Source organism: Sciurus carolinensis, chromosome 6 (genome assembly GCF_902686445.1).
Source record: "Sciurus carolinensis chromosome 6, mSciCar1.2, whole genome shotgun sequence".
Lineage (NCBI taxonomy): Eukaryota > Metazoa > Chordata > Mammalia > Rodentia > Sciuridae > Sciurus > Sciurus carolinensis.
The window spans coordinates 57,467,702-57,484,374 of record NC_062218.1 but is presented as its reverse complement, the minus strand read 5'-3'; the positions used below and the strand labels follow the sequence as shown (position 1 = coordinate 57,484,374).

General features: G+C 38.5%; 1 protein-coding gene across 1 annotated transcript; it reads right to left on the bottom strand.

The window, feature by feature from the left end:
* Positions 1-10,642: 10,642 nt before the first annotated feature.
* LOC124987661 (60S ribosomal protein L24-like) lies at positions 10,643-11,113 on the bottom strand. Its single transcript, XM_047556973.1, has one exon. The coding sequence runs from the start codon at positions 11,111-11,113 to the stop codon at positions 10,643-10,645; it is 471 nt and encodes a 156-aa protein (XP_047412929.1).
* Positions 11,114-16,673: the final 5,560 nt, after the last annotated feature.

Sequence of the window (16,673 nt, the reverse complement as noted above, 5' to 3'; positions counted from 1 at the left end):
TGGTCCACTTCGGGGCGCGCTCTGACCTCCGCCTGCTCCAGGTAGACGGTGGAGTGTTTGTCGGGGAGAGGCGCTGTGAGGTCTGGACGCTACTGTTTTCCTACTGAAGGAGGGTTCTAGGGTGCTCAGCATTTTGACAAGACACTTAACTACTCCCAAAGTCTGATTAAACGTTGTTGGAAAGCAGTAGGCACATGCTACTGCTCCAACGAAAGATTTTTTTCCCCCGAAAGCTATGCGTTAATGTAGGAGCTATTTCTAGACATGTGAACTTAGAAAAGGACCATTACTTAAAGTGGATAAAACTAAGGTAAATTACTGTACATATCGGTGTCAGTCAATTCTCCATTAAACAAGAACAAAGGGCACACTGCATTTTACATATTACCAGGTCATGAGCCTCTTCCCCACCCCCGTCCAAATTTAACTGTGGTGTAATTAAAGGTCTAAAGGGAATTTAAACTATTTCAATATTCTCTTTTGGCTTAAATAATAATAAAACCTTAGTTCTGTTTGCCAGGTTCTTTTTCTTAGTCATAATCTATACTTAGCGATGTAGACATTAACATGTATGTATGCTGTATTTGGCTTAAAATTGTGCTATAGTAATTTTAGTTCTTGCAGTTTATCTGCATTGAAGACTAGAATTTCGATTTATCGTGTTTAATTTTCATTTATTTTTTAATTTGTTCTAATTAGTTATACATTGACAGTAGAATGCATTTTGACACGTTGTACACTAGTGTAGCACAACTTATTCCTCAGGCTGTAGGTGTTGCAGAGTCACATCAATAGTGTGCTCACACATGTACATAGGGTTAGAATTTCGACTTCTTAAATCCTGCTCCTTTTTGTGTTCCACTCTGGAATGTCAGCATTGCTAATAAATTTCTGTCTAATCCCACCCACTTCTCTGTCTTTAATTATGTGGTTAAAACTGTGACTCTCCCATATATTAGATCTTAAGGCTTAAGGCACACTTAAGGAAGTAAATACAAGATATTTTAAATGATGACAGTCTTAATAGATAATTAGTCTAACTTTTTTTTTCTTAAAGTCATTGCTATAATTACTTCAATATGACTATGTAGTGTTAGAATGATGCAGCTTAAATTGATATTAACACTGAGGAAGTCAGGTTAATCTTCTTAATATTTGCTGTCAGATTATTGAAATCTCCAAACATTCCAATGTGGTTTATAATTAAACTAGGGAACATTTCCTAATACTCTCAGATTGGTAAGCACATGTCTACTGTTTTATGATATTTTTTGTCATTGTTATTATAGTCCTGGGATTGAACCCAGAGCCTTCCATGTTCTAGGCAGGCACTCTACTACTAGCTGTATCCCCAATTTTTTCTTTTTAAGTTTTTTCTGGTTTGTGACAGGTTCTCCATAAATTGCTTAGGGCCTTGCTAAATTGCTGAACCTAGCCTCAAACTTGCCATCCTCCTGCCTCAAACCTCCGAGTCACTGAAATTACAGGGATGTACCACCATGCTCAGCATGTTTCTTTCACTTTCAAAAAGAAATGTAGGTGCTAGAATGTAGCTCAGTTGTAGATCATGTGTTTGGTGTGGGTTCAGTCCCCAGCCCCACTACAGATATATATTACATATGCATATACATATTACATACATATATATATGTATATGTATAATTTACCAAAAGTTCACCCTTTTAAAGTTTACATGCAGTTGAGCTGGGTGTGGTAGTGCACTCCTATAATCCCACTAACTAGGAAAACTGAGGCAGGAGAATTGAAAGTTCAAGGCCAGCTTCAGTAATTTAATAAGACCCTGTCTCAAAGTAACAAATGAAAAGGGTTGGGAATGTGGATCAGTGGTAAAGTGCCTCTGGGTTCAATCCCCAGGAATGAAAGAGGAAGTGGGAGATAAAGCGCTGCATGCAATTCAGTGGCTTTTATTATATTCACAAAGTTTTATATCCCATCACTACCATGCTCTAGTTCCAGAACATTTTCATCACTCAAAAAATGAACCCCAGTACCCAGTAGTTACTAACCACTCCCCATTTCCTCATCTTCCCCACCAGCCCTGTCAACGGCTAGTACACTTTCAGTCTCCATTGATTTTTGCCTATTCTTGATATTTTATATGAATACATAATACAAGACAAGACTTTTGGGTCTGGCTTCTTTCATTTAGCATACTCTTCTCCAGTTTCATCCATGATGTTGCACACCTCATTGCTTCACTCCTTTCATGAATGAATAACATTCCATTAGTGGATGTATCACTTTTTTAATCCTCTGTGGCAATGGGGGTTGTTTGTCTTTGGGGCAGTTAGGAACATTCATATACAAGTTTATGTGGACCTGTTTTCAATGTGAGTAAATTAGGCTTTTATTTTTTAAATTACTTTTAGTTGTAGATGGACACGATACCTTTATTTTATTTATTTATTTATTTTTATGTAGTGCTAAAGATAGAATCCATTGTCTCTCACATGCTAGACAAGCACTCTACCACTGAGCTACAACCCTAGGCCCCTAAATTGGGCTTTTAAGTGAAACTTTTTATCATTTTAGTAGAGTAATATGCATGCCATATTATTTTTCTTATAACCACACTAATCCTAAGTTCAAAGGCACATGGTATTGGGGAGAAGGTTAGTTCTTAAAATTCATTTGATTTTCTAACTCTTTCATTCTACAGCTTCCTTCCTTTCTTTCTCTCTTCCTTTTTTTCTTCTTTTTGTGGTCCTGGGGTTTTAACCAGTGGATTAATCACCTGGTGTTCTATAACTAAATTACACGGTTTTTTATTTTTATTTTGAGACAGGATCTCACCACATTGCCACAGCTGCCCTCAAATTTGTGATCCTTCTAACTCAGTTTCCTTAGTTACTGGAATTACAGGTGTGTGCCATTGGGCCACTGGGCCTAGCTCTGTCTTCCTTTTTTCAGTACTGGGAACCCAGTACTAAAACCCAGTGCCCTGCACATGCTAAGGACCTGTTTTACCATTGAGCTACCTGACCAGCCAACTATTTTCTAAATGCTTACTTTCTGCATAGTAGTGAACAAAAAACAAACAAGCAAACAACCTTGTTTTAATGAAACTTACTAATTACTGCTGAATTCATGCATATGGAATAATAGGATTTAAGTTGAACTATATGAAATGTGCAATGCTTGATCATTTTTTTACTTTAAAAAGGCAGCTTTATATGGCAACTAATTTCTGTTGGAAGTATTGAATATCATTTTGTATTCAGTTCACATTAATTTTTCAAACAGTGTTTATAATATTGAAAGATCTAAAAGCTGTGTTCTTTCATGATTGCCTAAATAGTAAGCATAATGAGGTAGAGGTTGAAAGTGTCTAGAAAGAAAATTCAGCCATAACACTTACAATAAAAATGTGTTAGGTCCTAAATGATGTCATTCTCAATTTAATCATATTACAAAATCATAAATTGCAACAAGAAAATTTTTTAACCAAATATTCCATCTCAGGAATTCACCCATCTTAAACATTATATGATCAAAATACACATTACTCAGAAATGAAGTAAATATAATTTTCAAAAGAACTGTGATTAAAAAATTGTTGATTTTAACTTCAATCAAATGAATAAGATTAAAATAAGATCCCCCCCACCATATGTTAAGGAAAAAGAGGGCAGTTCGTGGTGTCGGAAATTTGTGTTCAAATCTCAGTATTACCATTTAGTAATTGGGAAAGTAAACTATGTGAAACAAACTTTTCTGCACTAAATGTGGGATAATAAGTAGTACCTTCTTTATAAGGTTGTTGGGATACATGTGGAACATTCCTCAGGACAACTGTATTTTGGGCCGTGAAGCAGTTCCAATAAATTTAACAAGTCATTACTGTATCCCATCTGCCTAAGACAGTTCCTGTCACCCAGGCATTCTGTAACTATTTGCTGAATGAGTATCACCCTGATTCCCAAATTCAATGTTCCTGTAAAGTCTTGTCCATCACTCAGCTAGCCTCCTGCCATTGTGAAACCAGCACATTCCTTAGTAGCATTTCAAGGCTTAGATTGCTAGTTCCAGGATTTAGAGGAGAAAAGAAAGGAGATTAAAATATTTCCACTCTAGGCACCAGCTTAGTGAGTGAATTCAATGACTGGTATTTGTTTAAGGGCAACTCAGTGAGGAGTTGCTGAGGACCTGCCCTGAGAGGCCTCTATTATCCCCAGCCAATCATGAGGAGGGAGGCTCCTGGTCCTCATAGGACAGTTTCTTTAGACATGTTTATGGAAGAATTTATGGGGAAGTTATCAGGAAGGCAATTCCTAAGAGGGTTATTAATGCTGTGAGTAAATCTCAGACTCCTCGATTCCTATGTATTAAGTAAGATCCTCCTGAGAGGAATCACAGTTAAACAAAGAGCATCAGTGCCTGAACAGGAACTTCAACAAGTGGAATAATATAATAATTGTCATCGCCGGCTCAGGGACGATGTGCTGTTTTGTAGGGGTTTTTTGTTTGTTTTCCTGGTGGTGGTTAATCTCTGGGCCACATCCCCAATCTTTTTCATTTAGAGACAGGGCCTCACTAAGTTGCTGAGACTAGCCTCAAATTTGTGATCCTCCTTCCTCAGTCTCCTGAGTTGCTGGGACCACAGGTGTGCACCACGGTGCCTAGCTACTTTTTAATTATTTTTGACTTTATAATAACCTCATAATGATGCACTATTATTTCCCTCATTTTACACATTGGAAGACTAAAGCTCAGACAGTTTTGATCATTTACTCAAATTATCTGCTGAGTTATAGAGTCAGGATTTAAACTGTTCCTAACAGTTTTGCTCTGTTTTAGGAATATTTGCTGTTTATAGGCAATATTCCATGGGTAAGCAATATTCTGTTTCTTCACCTGACTGTAGGCTATATGGCTGTTAGACTTGTAATAATTTATTACAAGTACTAAGGCACATCCCCAGCCCTTCTTATTTTTATTTTTAAAATTTGATACAGGGTCTTATTACATTACTTAGGGCCTTGCTAAGTGGCTGAGACTGGCCTTGAATTTGCAATCCTCCTGCTTCAGACTCCCATGTTGCTGGGATTACAGGCATGCACCACCACACCTGAATTTTTGTTTTATAATAAGAAACTTGTAGAGAGTAGGGTTTCGAGATGTTTTCAGAAGATAGTTGGTCAGGAGATGAAGATGTAGCTCAGTGGCAGAATGCTTGCCTAGCATACAACAAACCCTGGGTTCAATTCTTAGTACAAAAAAAAAAAAAGCAGAGTTGGTGATCGGTGTGCAGATGTTATTTGATGAAGAACATTTCTCAAATACCCACAGAAAATAGCTTCCAGAGTAAGTTGAAATCATCACTCTGAGAAAGGACTGAGGAGTTTAGTGTGGGACTAAATATTGTCACAATACATGCATGATGTAGAGAAAGAGATCTGGCCCTGATTATATTCTTTCTTTTTGGGCGGTGGGGAGTGTGACCAGGGATTGAACACAGGGGCACTTAACCATAGAGCCACATCCCCAGTCTTTTTTATATTTTTTATTTAGAGACAGGGTCTCACTGAGTTGCTTAGTGCTTCACTAAGTTGCTGAGGCTGGCTTTGAACTCTTGATTCTCCTGTTTCAGCCTCCCAAGTCGCCGGGATTATAGGCATGCACCACTGCACCCAGCTTGATTTTATTCTTAATTTTATCAGTCTGCTATTACAGTGAAAAATTAGCCTTCAGAGCTTTTTCGGGACCTGGTCTTCCTGAATCTTTTAAGCTCAAGAAAGGAAAGAGGAAAAAATAAACACTAACCAAATACTATGTTCTCATATCTAATTTTAACTCCATAGAACTCTTTTTTGTTTTGTTTTGGTTTTTTTGTTTTCTGGGTTTTTGTTTTTGTTTTGTTTTGTTTTTCGGGTAGTGAGGATTGAAACCAGAAGCACTAGATCCCCAACCCTTTTTATTTTTTATTTTCAGACAGGGTCTCCCTAAGTTGCTTAGGGCCTTGCTAAATTTCTGAGGCTGACTTCGAACTTGTGATCCTCCTGCCTCAGCCTCCCAAATCACTAGGATTACAGGTATGCACCACTGCACCCAGTTCATAGAGCTCCTTTAAAGTTGGTTCCCAAACTTTAAAAAGTAATAAGAATAATCTTGTAATTTAGCATTAGCAATCCAAATCCTAGAAAAACCACTTGAATTGGGTGAGTGTGAAACCGATACATTTTAAGCAGATCACAATTTTTTTTTCATTCTGTGGTTATGAGAGACAATTCTTTTATTCATTACAGAGGTTTCCAAATGATACCTTTTCAAGTTTTGGTTGGAGATTCTCTCTCTCTCTCTCTCTCTCTCTCTCTCTCTCTCTCTCTCTCATGCGCCCTCTCTCTCTCTCTCTCTCTCTCTCTCTCTCTCTCTCTCTCTCTTTCTCTCTCCTCTGTGCTCTAGGCAAGAGTTCTGACAATGAGCCTACCCCTGACCCCTATTTGGAGATTCTTTAGAAGAAACTTTAGGAGCACACAAAGACAAATTCACCACACTCCTGAAATGATGATGACCTACATAGAGTCTGGTCTAAGTGGCACATACAGAAATTGTAGATTAAAGGGAATATTTAGGGCTGGGGGAATAGCTCAGCTGGTAGAGTGCTTGCCTCGAAAGTACAAGGCCCTGAGTTCGATCCCCAGTACCGGGAAAAAAAAAAAAAAAAAAGAGAGAGAATATTTATATAGACACAAATTATTTACTCAGTGGGCTGGAGGTATATCTCTGTGGTAGAACATGAGCTTGGCGTGCATGAGGCCCTGGATTCAGTCTCCAGCACAATAGGTATGTATTCAGTGCCTACTAGGTATTCTAAACCCTAGAGATACCGTGGGTCCCTACGGAAGATTGTACCCCAGTTGGAGGAAGATAATCCGACAAAGATAGTTAGACTGAAGATGAACAAGATAACAATGAGTGACCTAAGGAAACAAACAGGCTAAAGGGATGGAGAGGGCTTAGAGAAGCAAGTCAGAGAGCAGCTTCCTTGGACAGGATGTTCACAGGCGACCGCTCTGAAGAGGTAACATTTGAGCTGAGGCTTCAATGATGAGAAGGAGGAATCAGCCATGCAAAGAACTGGGCCAAGAACACACTGAGACTGGACCTAGGACTGCATTGGGGATTCAAAGTGCTGAACGGGAGGCCAGTAGGAAGGGAAGGGGAGTACTATGCTGTGCTGCTGAGTGTCACTAAGGATGGCTTTGAAGGGTTTTCATCATGTCATAATGACGAGTGCCTTTTTTTTTTTTCAACCTGGGGATCAAACCTAGGTCCTTGCACGTGCTAGGCAAGTGCTCTACTACTAAGCTATGCCCCTCGCCCCTGAATTTATTTTGTGGAATTTCTAGTGTCCACCTAGTATTTCTTTTGTTTTCTTTTCCTTTTTTTTTTTTTTTTTTTTTAAACTGGGGACCAAACCCAGGGCCTGATACATGCCAGGCAAGTGCACTACCACAGAGCCACATCTCCAGCCCCTATTTTCCTGTTTTTGTTTTTGTTTTTTTTTTTAATAATTTTTTAGTAACACTTCAGCTTCTTGCCTTTAAAGTGTGTGGCTTCTTCTTGAATAGAAAGGATTAAACTTGAGAAAGAGAGCCAAGGGGAACTGAAACCCAAGTGATAACATCTAGAGAATGGTAAAGGACTCTTATTCATCTTCCTACAGGAAACTTAATTGAAAAGGTTGGCCTTTGCAGCTGAGAGGCTCAGGAACAAGAGCCAAGAAGGGCTAGAAAGGGACATATAGGGGAAGCTCCACCATTATCATAGGCATGTATTTTTTCTGACAACTAGAAAACAAAACGTTGTTTTAATATTTTTCAAAATTTACCATGTTGAGAATTTCAAATCTATAGAAAAGTTGAAAAAATAGTACAGTGGAGCTATATCTTCACTTAAATACACCAATTGTTAATGTTGCCCATATTTACTTTCTCTCTCATATACACATTATATTTAAAATGTATACATAGAACACTTTTTTTGCTTAACTTCTAACATTTATAGGGTTTTTTTGGGGGGTTGTTCAAACTTTTTTTTAAGGAAGCCTATTTTATTTCATTTTTAAATAGCTTTATTTTTATTTATTTTTATGTGCTGCTGAGATTCAAACCCAGTGTCTCAGACATATGAGGCAAGCTCTCTACCACTGAACTACAAACCCAGCCCAGTTGTTCAAACTTTATAAAGGTGTGTGTGTGTGTGTGTGTGTGTGTGTGTGTGTTGCTAGGAATCAAACCCAAGGACTTACACATATTTGGCAAGTGTTCTGCTATTGATCCATACCCCTAGCCTCAAAAAAGTAGTTTTTAGATATGATGATATTTTATTCTAAATATTTCACGTGTGTAGATATCCCCTAAGAACCAAGATGTTCTTCTGCATAAGCACCATACCATTAACATACCCTCAAAAGTGAACATTAAGACGAGGTACGGATGGACTGGGGGTGTAACACAGTGGTAGAGCACTTGCCTATCATACTCAAGGCCCTGAGTTCAATCCCCAATACCACACAAAAAAAGAAAGAAAGAAAAAGAAAAAAGGACCAGGTGGAGGTGCACAACTGTAATCCCAGTGACTCAGGAGGCTGAGGCAAAAGGATCACAAATTTGAGGCCCTCTGGGCAACACACTGTCTCAAAAATAAGTTAAAAAAATGAATAATATAAAATTTTATCTAATTTGCAAGATGTATTCACATTGTTCTAATTGTTCCAAAATCCAACAAAGGGTCATTCCTTGTATTTCATTGTCATGTCTCTAGTCTCCTTAAATCTTGATCTAGTCTCCTTAAATCTTGAGCAATTCCACTGTTATTGTTTTGATACTTGGAATTAGACTCAAGGCACTTTACTACTAGGCTACATCCCCAGTCTTCTTAATTTGTATTTTAAGACAGGGTCTTCATAATTGCCAAGGCTGACCTCAAACTTGAGATCCTTCTGCCTCAGCCTCCAAGTACCTGGAACCCATTATCATTTTTGCTTTCAAAACATTGCCATTTTCTAAGAATTGATCTAGTTGTCTTATTGCATATCTCACAGTCTGGATTTGTAGCTTTCCTCCCTCATTATAAGATTTAGAAGAAATATTTTGGTTAAAAAATATACTATATTGATGATGTTGCCCTCATAGGGCATCAGACCAGAAGGACCACTATCAAGTTGTGTTCTGATTTTAAGTCCTTTAGATATATACCAAGGAGTAGGATAATTGGGCTAAATGATGGTTCGATTCCAGGTTTTCTGAGGAATCTCCATGCTGCTTTCCAGAGTGGTTGCACTAATTTGTAATCCCATCAGCAATGTATGAGTGTACCTTTTCCCCCACATCCTCACCGACATTTATTGTTACTTGTAGTCTTGATAATTGCCTTTCTGACTGGCGTGAGATGATATCTAAGTGTAGTTTTAATTTGTATTTCTCTATTGCTAGAGATAGTGAACATTTTTTCATATATTTGTTGACTGATCCTATTTCTTCTTCTGTGAAGTGTCTGTTCAGTTCCTTTGCCCATTTATTTATTGGGTTATTTATTTATTTATTTTTTTTGGTGTTAAGTTGTTTGAGTTCTTTATATATCCTGGAGATTAATGCTCTGAGATGCAGGTGACAAAGCTTTTCTCCCATTCTGTAGGCTCTGTCTTCACATTCTTTTTTTTTTTTTTTCCAAGAAAAACCTTTAATATTTTCAGCTTCACTTACTCATTTCTTGACACTGATTTCACATAAGATAGTTTTTTTCGGACTCTCCCCAAACCTGTTTTATTTATTATACCCAAGAATATAATGGCTTGAGCATTGTTGTCTTCTTGCAACTTAGCACAGGTTGGCAGCTAATAAAGACAAGCTATTCACAAATTTCTAATTACTATTTTCCTTATCACATATTACACTTCTCTTGAACATCATCAGGCTACTGAGCAATTTTATTTGGCACAGGTCTGTCAAAGTCCTACCTCAACAAACTACTCTGGGAACAGGTACAATATACTCCTAACTCAGTGTTCTTAGGTTTAATAGCCAGAATAGGGAGGAGGATGCTATTTTCTAGGAGCAAGAAATTAATACAGCTTATGATTTTTTGGCATTGTCAAATCAGCTAACATCTAACAGTTGGGGGAAGGGGTCCCGATATATAGAAGGCAAACCCAATATAAAATAAATATGCCTGTCATGGATAGAGAAATGGCAGAAAAAGAGCATTTTAATAGTCAACTTGGACTAAATCTATACAACATTCCCCAGTACTTGCAGCCTGTGTAATGTGTCCTTAACACCTCATCGAAGCACAACTAGCATTCAACCACACATCTTACTATCTTAACATTTTACCAATTAAGAGGCTTACATTGGGAGTCATTATTCCTCAGAAACCAAGTTTCAATTTATTTTTGGTACAGGGAATCAAACCCAGGGTGTGTATATGCTAAGCAAGCAGTCTACAATTTTTGATCTACACCCCTGGCCCCAAGAAATGAACTTTTAAAAATTGTCTTCAATTCTCAACTTTACAGTTCATCCATTACCATGTAGACCCAACATGCCTGTTTTGGAGCAAAAATTCAACACTACCTAAGTTACAGATACAACTTTATTTTAAAATCTGATCTGCAAATTTAGCGTTTTCCACCAACTAGGGGACCAGAAATCTTCCCAGGATTCACCATCTTTTGCTTAGGTGCTGCCTTTGTGGGAGCCTTAGCAGCAGCCATTGCTGTCTTTTTAGATGCCTGCTTAGCCTTTTTTGCTTCCTTGGCAGCCCTGATAGCTTGCTTTGGTTGAGCCTTTCTAACTTCTGGTTTCTGATTCCTCTTGGCCATGATATCTGCAAGAGATGCACCAGTGATGGCCCTCTGAAATTTGACTGCATGTCGGGTTCTCTTCTGAATTTCTTCCGACTGGCCCTTCTTGTGCTTTCTTCTGTAGAGGACAGTCCAGTTTATCTGCCGAGGATTCCTCTTGGATGGGAATGCTGACTCACATTTTGCATTAAGAAATTTGAAAACCTTTCCATCGGTCCTGGCGTAGCGCCTCCCATGTCTGGGGTATATCTTATACCCACTAAAACTGCACAGCTCGACCTTCATGGCAATAACTGCTGAGAAAGAGGAAAGATGACGAAAAGAAGGAGAGCATCATGGGAAGAGCTGTCTTCACATTCTTGATCATTTCCTTTGCTGTGAAGCTTTTTATTTATTTATTTTAATTTTTGAAGTTGTAGATGGACAGCATGCCTTTATTTTATTTGTTTATTTTTATGCAGCGCTGAGGATTGAACCCAGTGCCTCACACATGCTAAGCGAGCACTCTGCCACTGAGCTACAGCTCCAGCCCCATGAAGAAGCTTTTTAGTTTGATACCATCCCATTTATCGATTCTTGATTTTACTTCTTGCACTTTAGGAGTCTTGTTGAGAAAGTCTGTTCCTAAGCCAATATGATGGAAACTTAGGCCTACTTTTTCTTCTAGTAGGCACAAGGTCTCTGGTCTAATGCGTAGGTCCTTGATCAACTTTGAGTTGAGTTTTATGCAGGGTGAGAGATAGGACTTTAATTTCATTTTGCTACATATGGATTTCCATTTTTCCCAGCACCACTTATTGAAGGGACTATCTTTTCTCCAATGTATGTTTTTGGCACCTTTGTCTAGTTATGAAATCACTGTATTTACGTGGGTTTGTCTCTGTGTCTTCTATTCTGTACCATTGGTCTATGTGTCTGTTTTGGTGCCAATACCATGCCATTTTTGTTACTATGGCTCTGTAGTATAGTACAAGGTCTGGTGTTGTGATGCCTCCTGTGTTACTTTTCTCACTGAGGATGATATGGCTATTCCAGGCCTCTTAGTTTTCCAAATGAATTTCATGACTGCTTTTTCTATTTCTATGAAGAACATCATTGGAATTTTAATAGAAATTGCATTAAATCCAGATTGCACTTTTGGTAGTATGTCCATTTTGACAATATTAATTCTGTCTACCCAAGAATGTGGGAGATCTTTCCATCTTCTAAGGTCTTCTTCAATTTCTTTCTTTAGTGTTCTATAGTTTTCATTGTAGAGGTCTTTCACCTCTTTTGTTACATTAATTCCCCAAATAATTTTTTTTGAGGTTATTGTGAATGGGATAGTTTTCCTAATTTCTCTTTCAGCTGATTCATCACTGATGTATAGGAATGAAATTGATTTATGGGTATTAATTTTATATCCTGGTATGTTGCTAAATTCATTTATGAGATCCACAAGTTTTCTGGTAGAGTTGTTGTTGTTGGCTTTTTTTTGTTTTTTTTTTTTGGTCTTCTAAATACAGAATCATGTCTTTGGCAAATCAGGATAGTTTGAATTCTTTTGCTATTCGTATCCATTTAATTTCTCTCTTCTAATTGCTCTGGCTAGAGTTTTAAGGATGATGTTGAATAAAAAGTGGTGAAAGATGGCATCCGTGTTCCAAATTTTAGAGGAAATGCTTTCAGTTTTTCTCCATTTAGAATGATGTTGGCCTTGGGTTTAGCATATATAGCTTTTACAATGTTGATGTATTGTCCTACTAACCCTAGTTTTTCTAGTGTTTTGAGCATGAATGTGTGCTGTATTTTGTCCAATGCTTTTTCTGCATCTATCGAGATAATCATGTGATTCTTGTCTTTAAGTCTATTGCTGTGATGAATTGTTTATTGATTTTTATATGTTGAACCAACTTTGCATACGTCAACCTTTCATCCAATGAAAGCTTTTAGTGTCCACTGTGGATCCTTTCCTGACTACTTTATTGCACTGTTTGTTGAATAATGAGTATTTTCTCCTGGGGATGTAGCTCAGTGGTAGAGTATTTGCCTAGCATGCTTGAGGCCCGAGTTTCAATCCCCAGCACCAAAAACAAGAAAAAACAACAACAAATCTACTACTATGAAAGGAAGTAATTAATTATGTGAGATAAAGAAAATTCGGGCTGGGATTGTAGCTCAGTGGTAGAGCACTTGCCTGGCATATATGAGGCCCTGGGTTCCATACTCAGTACCACAAATAAATAAATAAAATAAAGGTCCATTAACAACTAAAAAAATTTTTTTAAAGAAAGTGCAATACATTCTAACTCATTAAAATGTTACTTTTTATAAGTTCATTCTAATGATAAATTTCTTTCTATTTTGCCTTTAATAGGTTAACCAAGCTCCTCACCTGTATATATGTGTTACTTATTTACTAAGATGAATAGGTGATGTAGGAAAAAAAATCATAGCACAATTTTCCCTCATGTAGTCTAGGAGATGAGGTATACATTCAAATAGAAAAATAATCAAAGGACAGATAAGTCCTGGAGATACGGGCATTTCCCCCTCTGACTAAGTGGAACCTCTCCCATGGCCACCACTATGTCCCTCCCACTCTTGTCTCTGGGACTTGCCCTTTGCTCACACTAATTCCTCCACCTGGAATGTTCTCCTTCCACCTTGGTGTCTGGATGACACTATCCAAAAATACTGCCAGTGTGTCAAGACTGAGCTGAAATCTCTCTCTCTCTCTCTTTCTGTGTGTGTGTGGTGTGTGTGTGTGTGTGTGTGTGTGTGTGTGTGTGTGTGTGTTTTGTTTTGTATTGCTTTGTTTTGTTTTTTCAGTACCGGGAATGAACTCAGGGCCCCACCCATGTTAGACAAGGGCTCTACACCAACTCCTTTTTCTTTCTTTTCTTTTCTTTTTTCTTTTTTTCTTTTTCTTTTTCTTTTTTTTTTTTTTTTTTTTTTTTTTTTGCATACCGGGAATCAAACTCAGGGGCACTCGATCATTAAGCCACATCCCCAGCCCTATTTTGTATTTTATTTGGAAACAGGGTCTCCCTGAGTTGCTCAGCACCTCACTCTTGCTGAGGTTGGCTTTGAACTCGTGTTCTCATTAAATTGCTGAGGCTACCTTAAACTTGAGATCCTCCAGCCCTCATCCTCCCAAATTGGTGGGATTAAAGGCATATACCACTGTGCCTGGCTTAATTCATCTTTAATTTCTCCTCTGAGGAGTGCTTCTCCCAGTTCTGCACATACTCCAGCAACAATTTAAATCTCTTGACTGCCTGCCGTGAAATCAGTTTCTAATTCAAATTACATAGCCTGTGTGGGTCGGTGGAGAATAGACTGTGCCCTGCTCCGAGTTGCCCCATGATGAATAGAGAACATCGGTTTTCAGAGTGTGTCTAGTTTTGCGTTTCTCTCTTTTGTAAAGCAGTAGTTTGCCATGAGGTACTCCATTTCCAGTACAAATGCCAAGGTAGGATGACTCCACGCCATATTTGTGCAAATGAACAGCCACCATCTGCATAGCATAACCGTAAGGCACAAACTGATAAAAAAGTAAATTACGCTAATAAAAAAATGACCACCTGTGAGCTTATTAAATTAAATCAGGAGCACCTGAATGCATGAGTGTATCAAACAAATATCAGAAAAACCAGTCCCATGAGTTCATCAGTTTTACCAGATGTAACCCCCTCAACTGAAACTGGTTAAAGGAGAAGCATTCCGAAACCAGTCATGGAGGCACACACTCACCCATCATCAGGTCACAAGGTCGACAGGTTTTTTTGTGTGTTTTTTTTTTTTTTGCATCAGGGATTGAACCCAGAGGTGCTTAACCTCTGAGCCACATCCCCATCCCTTTTTTAGTTTTTTATTTTGAGACAGAGTCTTACTAAGTTGCTTAGAGCCTTGCTAAGTTGCTGAGGCTGCCCTTGAACTCTTGATCCTCCTGCCTCAGCCTCCCAAATCACTGAGATTACAGGTGTGAGCCACCAAGCCCAACTTTGATCTCCCTTCTTGATATGGACCAATTCTAAACTTCCTTCCTTCCAGACTCTGGCCTAGGGTAAATTCCAAGCTCCCCCGACAACTCTGAACCCTGAGGGGCTATTCATAATCATATCTGACCACTGGCAGTGATTCTTTTACACTTTTATCTGTTCTCTGCCTTTGCTCTATGTGCAGTCTCCTAAAACTCCATGACCTCCTTGACCCTTTCTTAGCCTTTCTTGAACTTATATAGATCATTGTGTAAAGTATGATGTGTACTGCTATAGATATTAGTAATTAAGATAGGAAGAAAAGAACCTGTGATTGCCTAGTTCATGGCTACCAAGGGAACCACGAGTACTTGGTGAATTGCAGCTGAGGAAAAGTGGTATAACTTATGAGTTTATTACTATTCAGTAAATCCCGACATTACAGAAAGACACGAATGTGTCCAGTCTATGTTAATGGCATAGCTAACTCATGACAGGTCCCTCCTCATGGACTGAATGCTCTGTGAAGGTGTCCTCTTCACTGAATTCATCCTCCTTCTGGTATTTTGCCCTTCTGTTAATTCAGTTGAGTGAGCGAAGAGCATTCAGTGCTTCAGTGCTATTCCTAAGTATATTGGAGTCCAATTCTGCTCATACTATTAATGAGAAACTCTGCTCTTGCCTTCTGTTTATTTTTTCAAACATGTTCCTTGCAGCTGGAGGTTAACCAGGAAGTTTCCTTTACTCCCTTCCCCTAGACAGAGAAAAAAAATAACAGGAAACCAACTCACAGAAAACAATGAAGATGAATATCAAATATTTGTTCCTTTCCATACAAGAGAAGTTGGGCGACATATTAGGTCATCATAGTAGCACTTGAAAGAATCTAAGTTGCTTTGGGCTTTAAGAATTTCAAGTAGAGCCATTTGGTTGTTTTTATGGAAATGGAGTAAACTTAAAACACAGCATCTTAACCAAAATAAGTAGATATTCTTCCAAATACCAAGTGTTGTCATCTGGAAACTGGTTATGATGCTTGTGATCCAGGAACCTGATCTGAGGCTGCAGGCAGATCAGCTGCTTCCTCACTGGGCTCCTGTAGACTTTGTATAGTAAGAGAAAATAAATAGAAGATCCTATTTATTGAGCACTGTGTGCCACACACAAACAAATGTTTTATGCAGTTGTTATTCCAACATCTCAAGTTAAATGTACGTCCATTTTGTGGACAAGGAAACAGAGTCATAGAGATGTTCAAAACTTGCCCCAAACGATACACCTAGAAAGTGAATAAAATTGAGATTCGAAACACTGTCTTTCTGTCCCACAAATCCATGTCATCACAGCCCTATGCTGATTTAGATGCCTGCCTCCTGCACCAAATTGTGAGTGAGGTCCTTAGGTTCACACCAAATACCCCATTCTGGTGCATGAATATTTAATACAATTGAGTCCCTCTCAGTTTCCATCACCCCTTTCTTTCTGCTTCACCAAATCCTAATTTTATGCTTGTATTCATTCTCCCCATGCAACTAGATGCTTCCAGAGAGGAAGACCCCATTCTTAGCTCCAAGAGTAGGGTTTATTGGCTAAAGATAATCCTGGTCCCCTAGCCAACACACATGGCTGGACCTGCTGCTCTGGAGCTGTGAGCAGCTATCTTCCAGCCACAGACAACCAACTAAGAATCAAATCTACACCCAGGAGGGGCAGGGCCAAGAGAACTGAAGAAAACCAGGGTCCAGAGCCCACTCTGTACCTCCAGTTATGTGAGAAATACATTGCGTTATTTAAGCTTCTTTAAACTCAGGGTTTTGTTTTGTTTTGGTGTTTTTGTTTGTTTGGCTGTTTTTATGGTGCTGGGGATTGAATTTAGGGCCTTG